At 39.2% G+C, this 13,976-nt stretch overlaps 1 protein-coding gene across 1 annotated transcript in view; it reads right to left on the bottom strand.

Moving 5' to 3' along the window:
- Positions 1–13,976, bottom strand: part of LOC309573466 (bifunctional heparan sulfate N-deacetylase/N-sulfotransferase 3) — a gene marked incomplete at both ends in the record, with an annotated part of 42,608 nt that overhangs the window by 14,478 nt on the left and 14,154 nt on the right. Inside the window, 4 exons of the mRNA XM_082282453.1 lie at positions 4,214–4,342; positions 6,819–7,004; positions 9,793–9,947; positions 10,511–10,598. Of these exons, the coding sequence (XP_082138579.1) occupies positions 4,214–4,342; positions 6,819–7,004; positions 9,793–9,947; positions 10,511–10,598 (558 nt within the window). The remainder of the gene's footprint in view (positions 1–4,213; positions 4,343–6,818; positions 7,005–9,792; positions 9,948–10,510; positions 10,599–13,976) is intronic.

Here is a 13,976-nt window from a genome sequence, read left to right as displayed (position 1 = left end):
GACTGATTTCCCTCCCTGCCCCAACTGATGGCAACTATTGCTGGAGTTAAGGGCATGAGAGGACAGGGAAGAGATGAAACTTATGCCTTTCTCACCCACGAAGTGGGACAAGCCTGTCAAATGGAACCATCTTTCCTGCTTCTCACAGTCAGTACAGCTAAATATGAAGTTGTGCCAGGCAAGATGGACAGAAAGGGAAGATCTGAGTCTGAACGCCTTTGGTTTTGTATTTTCTTCTGTAGTGCCAGTTCAGGGTCACATTAAGATACAGCAGGTTCTGCTGATGTGCATGCAAATCCTCTCATTTTCAGTGCTAAAGGAGATAATTTCTCCCTTGCTGCAAGTCAATTAGCTTAATAACAGCTCTACTCACTGCAACTGGGGAGAGGTAAAAATTAGAAGAAAATAATACTTAGAACTGAACGCACACAAAGATTACAATTATTTTAAGATCAATCAGACAAAATGCATAAGGCATTAACAGCCTTTCCTCTTCATCAGCACTGCTGTAACCATGTCAAGAGCACACAGCTGGCTACACATTAGTTTCATTGTTGGGCTGTCAACCATTTGAAGGCTTTCACCAAATTACTCTCCACAGGGCATTTTCCCTTTTCTTTCCATCTCTAGACACACAGTACTTTGCAAGGAAGTGCATGTAAATTCACGTCATCCAATTACTGTATTCTGTTTGATTTTCTTAGGGGCAGAAAACTTACAGAAAAATTTCATGAACTCTTGGTTACCCTTAAACATTCATCTCGTAGGATAGAAAAGCTCCAGATCTGTATCTCCTGCAGTTCAACAGATCTGAGAAGCAGTGATACAGTTGATGACAGTGTCTGTACTGACCTCTTCATCATACATAGCTCAAAATGTAATGGCTCACTCCCTTCAAAAGACGTATTTAGGAGACCGGTACAATTTTGTTCTAAGAAACATTGAACAGAAATTTGTTTTAATTATCCAAGAATTTCACTGGATATTGCAGAGAGAGATGAATCTGAAGTCACTGAAGATTCGAACAAGTTTATCAGGAAGAACATGTGCTAAAATGTTTTAAAGTCAGTATAGTGGTATGAAAAAACAGTAACTATGTGAGACAATAAACCAGAGAAGGAGATGTGTCTGACTGGGTAAGATATTCATCACTACACAGTTCTACGGTGCATGTTTTCCTTGTGGCTTTGCCCCGGTATTCTCTGGCTAAATCAGTGCAAGTCCCTCAACCTCCCTGTAAGTCAATTATTCAACTGATAATCTGGGGGGAAATAATGCCAGTATACCAGTAATACAGGCTGCTGAAGCTTGCTTTTTCTTTTCCTGTGAAACATTTTGTGCAAGATCCCGATATAGCACAATCTCGCCCGAGGGCTGCTGCAGTCAGCAAGATCTTTAACAGGACACAGACATACAAAATATTACTTGAAGAGTGGGTAATAGTGTTCTCTTAGTGCTTTGGCCCTTTTGCAGCTTGGTGGCACTTCAGAATTCAGGATGCTTTATGAACACGACAGCAATAATGGTCAGCATCACATCCCAGCCACCACTGAGGGGGTACAAACGCAAACCACACGAACGCAACCTGCCAGCTGTGAGATTTGCTACTCCAACAAGCCAACTGTTGGTTCCCAGTCACATTTCCCATCTCAGATTTCCTGAGGCTTTGCATACCTGCAGGACATCTGCCTGCACAATGCCCTGGGAACAGGGCCATCATGCTGCTTCTCATGACAAAAACCCACAGATGCACACATGGTCCTGCGGGTTTTTGTGGTTTATCCTGCACACGGTGGTTGATCGAGCACACTGTAGAGAGGCAGAGCCTCTCTTACACCACTGCACAGCCAAACCACTGAGAAATGCTGGGCTTCATTCTTAGGAGCACTTATTTCAATGTAGGGTACTCAGTTTCTGAAGTCTCAGCCTGGTGACTTACACCTCAGAAGCTACATTCACTTCCAAATTAAATATAATGAAGAAATTTGTTAAAATTAGCATTTAATCCACACTCACATTTTCCAGGTTTGGAAACTAACTATTTATGTACTCATTACTGAGAACATTGTTTAGCTGACATTGTAATGATTCATGGGTAGTGTTTTCTCTTCTTAGTTTTGTATCAGTGAAAAACAATGTTTTGAGAATGCCTCATAATGGCATTTTTGCATCCTCTCAAAAGCTGGGTGTTTCACATCAAGAAATCCCAGCAATTTTAATGAAAACACAGGAAAGCTTATGAAATCCAAAATGCCACCCCATAATTAGACAGACTCCTAAAGCTACTTAAGTCTTCATTTTAATGTTTAAATTTTTGCCCAGCTCTGACTTGCAAATTGTAACATAAATAAATGCAAGACCTAAAACCCACAAAGGTACAAACATTAATCTTTAAATTGATGACTTGCCAGGCTAATGCTTAGAACTTGAGAAACTGTTTAGAGGCAGGTATTTAAAACAAAGATACATCATCTTTTCAACGTCACTCTTTAGAAGGAGTCTTGGGCAGATCTTGGCCTAATACTCATTTACAGTTGTACTTAGAAAACACTGCATTTAACTTCTATTCTTTTAGCCTGTACTGTATTTGGGATATCATAATTTTCAGAAGTAGGTGATCACACAGTCTACATAGCAATGCATGAATCAAAGACCTAAGTGTAATGTATAAAAAGACACTACTGTACTCACGTTCCAGGATGTCAGGCAGGCATGATCAAACCTCCACAATGAGTATCAAAAATCATGGAAGTTTCACTGCTTATCTCGTCTTTCCCTCCATTCTCTTCAATCTTTTAATTTAAAAGGCTTATGCCTCAAGCAGTCAAATTTTGCTGTTCCTTACTGGTGTAAAATAGTTTTTGGCTGTTGTGGCTGTGCTTCAATGCCTGACTCAAAATATTGTTACTGTGCTTTCCACTATGTCTAATCTGCTAAACTAGTAACTTCTAGTCAAAACCCACATGCTGCCAAAGCACTGCTATGGTACCAATGCCCTCCCCAGCCAATGAATTTTCCAGGTCTCAGCTCTATTAACCTGGGGTTGGAACTAGATGGCCTTGAAAGTCCCTTCCACCCTAAACTATTCTATGATTGATTCTATGCTGTGCCTGGAACAATACACATCATCAAAGCTACGACTGTGACCACTGCCACCCTCGACAAGGAAAACCACACATGTGTTAAGGAACTGAAGTTTTTATTTCCTAATTCTGCTATGTGAACATGAAAAAGGGGAACAACACAAAGTAACTGCTCTCAAAGAGCCAAAACTATAGCCCAAAAGAATTTGAGGCTTGAAAAACAGACCTGAATATAAATTGCTGAAGTAGCTTTCAGAAATGGTTTTTCTTCAGACTGCATTAAATTACGGAAGATTAAAAAAGGGCACAAAATATTTAGGCTGTTATTCCGAAAGCTTTGAGTGGAAATACGTTTTGTTCCCTTTGGTGTTCCCATGACTACATTTCTACAGAACAGTAGAATTTTATTTATATGTTTTATTTGGACCCCAAACAAAAACCTCATCTAAAAGCTTGTCTAAAAGGTCAGTTTTGAAACAAGTGACCTAATCCCATGCCATTTGGAAGTACTACACTGCTCTCTTCTGTCAGTGTTCCGTTTGTTTCATTGCCTCACTTCTTGTTTATCTTCTATTAAAGATAAAGGAAAGGTTAAGCAGATGTCATTCATTTACTCAGATCTTTTCTTTGAACTGTGTGGTTCTTTTACTTGGATCTCTTCTTCAAAGCTGCTATGAGACAGCAAGTGAAATTTCTCAAAACTGATTGCAGCCCAAGTATTCCTTGCTTGCAGCCTTCTCACCTCAATAAATGCTCCCAAACGCTTTGCATCACAACTTTGGCAGAGCAGAGAAATGAACTTTACCTGAGATACTCACAGCAGTTCTTTACATTTGAATTCTTCTAAAAATTAAATCTCAGGGGTCTGATTTCATGCAAAAAGTAAAGAACAAGACAGGCTAGCACTGCTGCATTACTAACAAAACAGTTGTCAAAAATGGTGGAGACTGCTTTGTACAACTAACAGAATATATATAATATTAGATCTTAATTTAATTAATTGAAAAAGCAAAAGAACTCACTGTGCCTAACCATTACTGTTGGGGAGACCCAGCTGATCAGCCCTGGAACATTCAGTAATTTTCTTTAACTAATTTTTTAGAAACATTTCAAAATTCCACTGTACTTACTGGATTGAGAACCACTGTGAAGAACAGCTCTCCTCCTTGAATACTTTTGTCTAATTCCTTTGGACCTCCAGGATACTCTTTATAGAAAATGGTGTGGGTGAACAAGCCACAAGTTTGCCTAGGAAGCACCTGCATTTATGAAACAAAAAAGAAAAAACTCAAGAGTTTATGCTTCTAATGAGATAATAAAAGTCAGAGAAATAATATGTAACTGGTAACTGCTGGGTATATTGGGCATCTCAACTTTGCTAGAAATCAGTAATGATCTAGATGAGTAACTATCCCTAAAATCATAACATCCAAAAATTCCTCACATTTTGTTTGAAATTGGAGACTGATCTCTATCACCAAATTACAATTCCAGGGCTTCCTCAAACTCATTCTGTCCGTAACACCTCATCCTAAACCCAAGTATTTGAAGTCTAAAGTTTTAAAATAATGTGAAAGATAATCTAAAATATTATCAGTCTGTATCGTATCAATCAGTTCCACTTTTATCTGAATGATGGTTTTGTTGTAAATTTAAACTGTAATTGGAAAGGCAAGTTGGTTTTTCTTTGGCTTAGGCATCACCACCAACAATAATTCTACACTGACACATAGGGAATTCTGCCAATAATTCTCACTTTATATAAAAGATTAACTCATTCAGCTGTGGTTTTGTAGGACCAGTTGAAATACAAAGTAGTCTGAGCAAAATTAATTTAAAAAACATTCCAAGAACAAATCCTTTGAATATGAAGAACTAAAAAATGTTTTTCATCAGAAATTCAATATATTTTCTATCGAATTCAGAAAGTAATTTGCTGGAGAGTATTTCAGCTATGTCTAGTCCTTATGGAAAATCAACAGCTGAGTACAGACGTTCATGTATGATGCTTAACTGGGATTGTTGTGATAGATTAACTTTTAAAGCATACAAATGCCTAATTTGACACAGGCTGTGGCTTTGTAGATACTCTTTATTTCTTGCAGTTTCAGTTCTCAACATTTTTTTTGTTATGTAGAGAATACTGTGATCACAGACTGTAAATTCTGTGTTGTCAGAAAACGTATGGAATTTGTACCTCTGCTATAAACTTGCCTAAGTTTTTAAAAAACCTTTGGATTTCATTGAGGAAATAGGAGAACAATTCTCTAGAGAGGCAGGGAATGAAGCTGTACTGGATTGGAGATGCTCCGACAAACCTTACATAACAATGTTCTTACAGAGCGTGTTCATTACTGTTAGCCTGAAGATGTAAAATATTGAGGCATTTGCCCTGGAGAACTGAACGCTCAACACTCTCCGAACAGGTGGTTTTATATCACTGGTTTTGGAAACAGATTTTTGGCTGCAGTGTCCTTGTGTTAAATCTCATTATGTGTCTTCAAATGATGTGTTTTTACAAATATTTATGGAAGAGATTTTTGGAGATTCTGAGTCAATCCGTCTTCCCCAAATCATCTTTGTGCTCCCTGAGCACATCCACAAACCCATTATTTCACACGCAGCGATTGCTCTGAGGAGAACGAACTGTAGCTCAACCCTGTGTGGTGCCAATTTTGTTCCTGGATTTCTGGAGATCATTTCCATTTGTTTCACCCAAAAATAGACCAAAACTTTAAAATATTACTACTTAGCTTAAAAAAGTGGTATCCGTGGCAACCCGAGAACAATACCAGAATTCTGTTCTAAGTGGCAGTGTTGTGCCAAGGCACTTGACCTCCCAGAAGTGCCTGTTGCAGCCAGAGGTACAACACAAGGCCCCCATTCACTGCTCTCCCACACGCTCCAAAAGAAAATTACTTGGGAACATGCCACCAAGTATTTTGGAAAGCTGTTTTGAAACACTTCTGAGATAATAATGACGAGATGTGAATCCGAAATAGCCTCCGCCCCAGTGCCTGGATGGCAGCAGCACAACGCCTTCCGTGTCAGTTGTGTGCAAGCCCTTCCTTTGGCAAACGTGGCTGTCAGCAACAGCGCTGTGAGTTGTGTCATTCAGAAACACAGTGGGATTTGAGAGCACTTTGGTAGCCTGGAAGTGGTGCAGAGGGGAGTCTTCCTTCCCTGCAGCTCCTGAGGCTCTGCCTGCACCCAGGCTGACAGCTCTGGGTTAAACCAGGCTGCAAAGCCCAGCTCGCATTTGTGTACACCAGGAAGCCAAACAAGGGCAGCCATGCACAGCTCTTGGGGAAGACAAACATTATGTACCCACCAAGATCCAGATTCTGAGATGGCATAACCTGGCAATACTGTTTTGCAGCTAATGGTACCATGCAAATTTAAAACCTGATAGAAATCTAACCCAGCATATCGTGTTAAATGATGCAAAATTGACTTTTTCCTTGAGCTTCCTGAACCAGCATTAACCGTAGGACTAGAACAGTTAACAGCCTGTTAACTGCTGACAGCAGGGTGCCTGAACACCACCTTCATCAGCAGAAACATCACCAGCAACAGACTGATTTTAATTAACAAGACACTGTCAAATATATCTTGCTACTTATGCATAGCAATACGTGCTTCTCACAATGTGAACTTTCAGGATTCCATTCCACTTAAAAATAAATTGTTCCTGAAATGGTAGAGTACAAAATGAACATCAGCAATACAACTTACCATGATGTTTTTGTGGATGAAGCCTCGTCTATACCTTGCGGGTTTCAGATGTGGGTATTCTTCTGTGCTGGTAACTCTGATGTTCCAGACCTTTTTCCAGGCATCATAAAGCTGAACGTGTACTGGATAGACTCCAGAGTGGTGTGGAGCCACTGCATAGCCCAAGTCAGTTGGAATACCATGTTCCTAAAACATGACAGAACAATGGCTGCCCTCAAAAATTTAAGAAACCTGATGTTTTGGCATTTCTCAAATGCTGTTTTTGTGAAAGATCAAGAACAGGAGATGAAAATAACAGTAATATCAGAACCTGTTGATCTGGAACGAGATGGAAGGCAGCATGGGGAAGGTGGAACACAGGATTTTAAGACAAAAGCCTTTTTACTAAATATTTTTATGAGTATGCAGGGAAGAAGGATATAAATGTATTTTACACTGGTTTCTTCAATCTACATTAAAAAGAAAGCTGCACTCTTTAAGTTCTTGCAAGGAATTTGCTCACAAATCCCAATTTCAGAGACAAAATCACTGGCACAAACTCAAAACAATACATACCGTTTGGCAGCTACAACTACAAAACTGCAATTTCCACTACATGTCCCTTCACAATTACTTGGATAAGGAGCTGAATTTCAGAGTCACTGCATTTCCCCTCTAGTCCATTCAAAACACAAATCCATTTTCAAAAACCAGCTTAACTATTTTAGTGTCATGTTAAAAACGGAGGAAAGATAAGCACTTGTAACAGTCTACAGGCAAATGTTGTAGAGTAAACCCTTTTGTAGCACATTTCCTGTTTTTGAAGACTCCTGCTGTTTATCCTGTGTACATACTCACCTTGCTGCTATTACATTCTCTTCACATCCAACGCATTTTCCTTCAGGTTACTTTTCAAAGGAACAGTATAGAGCAGATATTCCTGGATAGCCTGATTAGCAGAATGCACAGTCCAGAAGATACCGTTTTGCCACTGCACTGCCTTTGAATTCTGTCTTAGAGCTTTTTATATGGCTTGAATTGACAAGGTCATCTTCATTGTATTTCCTAATCATACTGTGCATGCAAAGCATTGGCTGGTACCTGGACCTCTTCCTTTGAACGAGCTAGTTACTAAGGAACATGAAAATCTCTAGAAGAATAGGGGGATGATGTTAGTAAAACCATTTATTGTGTGTAACAGCCATGCCTGGCTCAATCACAGTGGGCAACCCTGACTTCTCTATGTTTAAAAGAATGGTGAAATTCTTGTGTCCCTTTAGGAATTTATAGCACACATAAAGGGCACCATGTGTGATCTGCCAAACAGGAATGGGTAACAGCTGCCCTCCTGGTTGTACTGCATGAGGAGACAAGGACTGGATACGCCATCAGTTACACAGCTTTACACGATTTAATTCCATCACAGATAATTCAATTCCTCGTCCTTTTATCTTTCCTATTTCCCTTAAGCATGCATAAACATCAGAAAGGAAAATCTTCACAGACCATGTAAGAAATTGCATTCTCTAACATCCCACTGAATCTCCTTCATTTATCTATAAACAAAATTCTAATTTTTACGGTTTTCTCCCTCAAGTTTCACAATAGGCAGTAAGAAATATGTAATCTCAATCTTTCACTCTAATAAGGGGCCTGTCATCTTCAATGAAGTAGTGTCTCCATTATTCCTTACTGACTGTAATTTCCCGGTTGAGCATTTCCCACACAATACCCACATTCAGTGGATAATGCACGAGGCATCAGCAGTTCTGGCCTCTTTGAAAAAAGTGGATACTTCTCTCTGCTATTAATTTGAATGCTCTGAGCAAATGAAACATAATGAGTAGCTTCATGTCTGTATGTCGAAAAAAGAAAAAAAATTAATAGAAGGTATCTGTAAGCATTAAGAGCACTGAAAGTAGTGAAGAAAACGGCAATTGCTGAAGTTACATAAACCACGGTTGAATAGGCATTATCCTTAAAACACACTTCAACAATTATATCATACAGACTAATCCCAGAGGATGTCTTAGGCCACACCAGAACTACAAGGACCCATTTGATTTCCAGTGGAGCTTGCATCAGTACACAGAATCATATTAAAAGTGCAATTCTGGACACAGGACTTTAAAATTTTCAGGAATCTAACTTCTACTGTAATGGTTTCTTGAAAGGAAACATTAAAGTGGAGCTGTCCTGCACTCAGTACAACTACAATTACCAGCAAACTTGGTGAACTCTTTGTTTGAAAGAAAGCATGTGTCCCACTTAAAAGCCAAGTTTTCAAATACAAACTTTAATTGGCTGATAGTCAGGTCTGTCCTGTGCTCCTACACTCACTGACACAGGACTATTAAGTGCACTGTTTGTTGCTCTGGTATTTCAAATCCCCCTGCTCCTTCCAGGAACAAAGTCATCACCTGCCAGCTAAAGAGCAACCAGTGTATTTTGAGAAGAAGAAGTAAAATTAGGCTGTTGGAAGAGCAGATGTAGTTCAGCAAACAAGTTACGTTTGCTGAGCTATTTTGATACAATGCATTTTTAGGTCTTAACACTAGACCCCCTCTTCAGACAAATAACATGTTTTATGTATGGCAATTTTGTTTTGGTTTATTGAATGAAATTAACTACGATGTGTTTCTCAAATATCCTCAGATCTAAAATTTGTTTTTACTTTTTCTTATATTCTCCCTGAAACATTTTGATTCAGAGCTTTGCTGTGAATAAATGATTAGTAAAGGCAATACTCTTCAAAACAAGTTTACATAAAGATCCAAAGGGAATATATAAGACGTTATTGGATGTCACTGCAGAAATGCATCTTTGAAAATGGCACACTTACCTAAACCTAACAGGCAGTGGTTTCACAGAGTCATTTGATACCTTTCAATGGAGTAATTTTTCTTTCAGAAACTTGATTTTTTTTTCGTAATCTAAACAGAATAATGGTTTCTGAGTACCTAAATTAAATAAAAAATGCAAAAATATAACTCACTAAGGCAAATTTTTTGTTGAGGATCATCTGCTCCACCAGCGAGGACTCATTGTGGAAGAGGTGTGGCTGCATGTGACTCCACATGTGGGGAAACCACCAGAACTCATCCACAGATCTCAGCAGCAGGTCATCGCCCTCATCCTCCTCCTCAGTCCCTGCAGAGGGGAGAAGAAGAAAAAAAATATTCCAGAACTAAAGTCTCTACTTTTATTATATTTTCACAAATGTTGGAAAACATAAGAATGATATTAACATAATAAATTGTGACCACTTAAAATACTGCCTGCTGAGGCACTGGTGACAAAATAGGACAGTCAGGACCACTTTGCCAGCCCACATCCTATTTAATACCCTCTCTTTTATCTCTCCCTACTTCTACAGTGGTTTAAGTAAAAAATTATTTTAAGGGATAATATATATTGCTATATTTCTACAGTAGACATGAAACAATCACAAGGATGAACTGTGGTAGCTCAACAGATCCCTCAGTGAAATCAATACAAAATTTTATGTGATTGGCGGAACTTACTATTCAAAAACAGATTGAAAGGAACTAAATTTTAACGGGGGGGGGGGGGGGTGCATTTAATCTGCTCCATACCAGCAACCAATGCAGGAGCACAGCATACTAAGGCCCTTAGATTCTCTAATTCCTACTTGTCCTCACACTATACACAACACCATCAAAATCAAAGTGATTTTAGCATTTCATTCTTACCTGTGTGGTAAAATTTCCCTGAAAATCCCAGGTTGAAAGTAAAATTTGTAATTTGGGCTCTCAAAAGATTCTGAGTGTCAAGCAGGGCCTGAAAAAGAAACAACCCACCATATAAACACACCTGTAGAAAACACAACCTGACACAGAAATTTAATATAACAATATAAGTACTTTTATAGTTATGTGTCTTTTCAATTGGTTTTGCTATTTAAAAACAGCTCTTTATGTAACACAGAGCAGTACAGATATTTTTATTAGCATACAAAGATTAAAGACCACATGAAAACTCCATCATTTTCCTCATGAAGATGACCAGCTATCAAATACTGGGTTACTCCCTGAATCATGAGATAGGAAAACAAAGGCACACACACAGAAAAGACCTCCCACTGGCCACTCAGTAAACCTGGGCCACAGCCAGGAATGAATTTCAGATCTCTTGTGCCCCACAGCACTGCTCCATTCACAAGGGTGAAGAGCAACTGTTAGAATTACATTTCTGTACATCAGCTCAAGTACATCCAAAGCAATTCAGTCATGTTTCAAAATCATGGGCAATGCAAAAAGAAAAATCTAGAGAGACAGCAAGGAGTTAAATCAATCCTATTCCACATCAAAGAACTGGATCCCAGATTCCCCCAAATTCTGACTCATTTCTCACATAGTGAGCATACTGACTGTCAGCATCTGTGTACTTGCACTAAAGTAGTACAAACAAAAAAACCAGCATGGAGGAAGAAGGGGGAAAGCATTATTCATCAGGTACAGCTTCACTCTTTGGTTTCAATATGCTCTTCTTGATTTGTTACTCCTAAGACTTATGTATTACATTCAGGAGTTACCTCCCAGACTCCTACACCCTGCTTTTCTCTCGTTCAGTTTTTCAGGTGTAACACAGAAACCCAGCTTTCCAAACTTTGCAAAGCAAGAACAAAACAGACAAGCAAAGGTCATCAAAAAGTTTTCCAAGTCAACATACAGTATAGCACAATGATTGTAATAAAGTGGTTGAAAGCACTGCTATTGTCAGAGAAGAGTAACTGGGTTATGAAGGCGGAATGTATTTTAAAAGCACAAAAAAGATCAAAATGACTGGATATTTTCAAAGGTTGAAAGGTCTAGCAAGCTCCCTACTCTTGAAACGCAATGACAACTTGGTGCCTTGAAAAATATGAGCCAGTAATTTTAATTAGTTCCCCTGGATGTTTTCATTATATAAGTAATTTGCCTCCAATTATATGCCAATGACAACAAAATGCTAGGAAGCCAAGCCCAGTTTTGGTATCAGGCAGAGGACACTCAACTTACAAGTCCTTAAAATATGCCCCATTTTACAGATTGAGGCAATATCCACCTTATTAGAGCACATAAGCTCTTCTTCAGGTCTTTCCCAGGGCTCACCTGGTAAAGATCATCTTCTTTCACTGCAAAGCCTGAAAACTGTCCTGTGAACAAGAGACATTCTAAAGAAATGAGCAAAATGAAGCACAGAATGGAGATAATTGAAAACAAGCTCCAGACTTATGAAGTGGAATATGAAGTAAAAAATCTTGCAATGCTGTAACGAGGGCTTTTGCATAGGCCGCAAGTGCAAAGATCTCTGAGGAGGCTTCTTATTCTAATGAAAAGCAGCAAATCTGCACAGGATTTATATGAAAACCAACCATGAGCTGCTCAGAACCTATTCACTGAAATGATTTTATCTCTGCATGGTTAAAAAGGTAGGAGGCAAATAATGCAGCTATTCCCTTCCCGTGCTAAGGGCACACGTTGTTGAGGAGAGGGGATCCTGAGCACAGCCTGACACTGAGGTGGCACGAAGGGCTGCTCGCTTCTTTCCCTCCACATGAAGAGCTGTGAGCATTTTTTGAGGTGAAGGTTTTATCCTGTACCTTTCTAACATCTTCCTAGCTTTTCATCTCCAGTCTGGTCTCAGCAGGATGGAAAACCAGAATGGCACACAGGCTTTTAAGAGGAAGGAGGGAGAAAGGTGGCAAGAAACCCATGACATTTCTGTAACAATGCAACACAGAGTTTACTTCTTCCCTGGGAATTAATTTTGCCAGTGTGGCTCCCACCTTCTCGCATTGTGTTGGGAACATATCAGCTAATTCCAAGTGTCTACCTGCTCTGCCTGCGAAGAGGGAGGCCACAGACCTGCTGTGAACCACTTTGGGTACAGACAAGACAAGCTAACATTTGAGTTGTCGTGCCTGTGATTATTTTCTGGGCAACTTGACATTTTACTCATATTTCAGGTTCTAAAAACAAAATGTTAAAACTCATGAAAAATATATAGTAGCAGATGGCAGGGCCTATTACTGTGAGTTTCCATCAGAAAGACAGAAGAGAGAAAAGTAGGGGGATGAAAAGCCTGCAATTTCATTTCTACATGCTGTTTTGTAAGCTGAGGGTAAACTGCTGGTATTCTCTAGATATTTTATGATTGTTTATGAACAGCCCCTCTGGGTATCTCTATGAGATGTTACATAAATACACCAGTACTGAAGACTGTATTTTAAAACCATTTAGTCAAGTCTTCACATGCTTACGTTATACATGTTACATTTCTGCTGGTACTATAAGGAAAACAAATCGTTGGCTGCATAATCTCTAACATGTACACAGCTCCAACGGAGTACCTTCTTTTGAACTTTTCCTAAGCTCACAGACTAGTTTAGGAAACTCCTAGTGCCAGAAATCAAATCTGAGTATTCCATACATGATGAAAGACCCCTTTCTTCACTAACAGTAAAAATAAAAATCTCAGTAAAAGGCCCTGTTACAATCCAGGGAATAGACAGAAGTTATCCCGACAGCAAAAGAACAGATTTTCTCATCTCACAAACAGGACAGAGGCATGGACAGATGACATGGGCTGTCAAAAGCTTTTGTTCAAGTAAATCAGCTGAAAAGCCAAGGATAAAACTCCTATATTCAAACCTGCTTCCCACTTCCATAGCCAGGAAGCCATCCTGCCTTCTGCCCTCAAATATCCCAACATGATTTCATTTTAGAGTCTGGCATAGAGAAGCTACAAGTGTCAGCCTTTCTTCAGCAAACAGACAGTTGTAATTTCTTCAGCATCAACAAAAATATTCAGACCCAAGTGCCTTGACTGATCAAAGGAATAAATCAAGATTGCCTTGTTGAACTCCAGTTCACCAAAGAGGAATGACTCCTTCTTTGTGCAGTCACACCAACGTATTTATGACTATTTTTCTGCTCAAAAGCTGCTAAAGAACTGAGGCACTTGAAAAGAGAAATAGTTCAACTTGCTGTTAATTCTACTTGTAATCACGTACATTTCAACTAAATTGGCAAGCAGACAGACAGAGCCTCACAGTGCTGCAGCATTAACATCTTACACTTCACATCAGTACCGGCTTTCATGTCAGCAACAAAAGCAAGGGCAGCTTCTTCATTTTCCAAAAAGCCTTTCTCCTCCTCCTCCTATTTTTGGGAA

Source organism: Coloeus monedula, assembly GCF_965178545.1.
Source record: "Coloeus monedula genome assembly, chromosome: 5".
Classification (NCBI taxonomy): Eukaryota; Metazoa; Chordata; class Aves; order Passeriformes; family Corvidae; genus Coloeus; species Coloeus monedula.
This window is presented reverse-complemented; position numbering and strand designations above follow the sequence as displayed.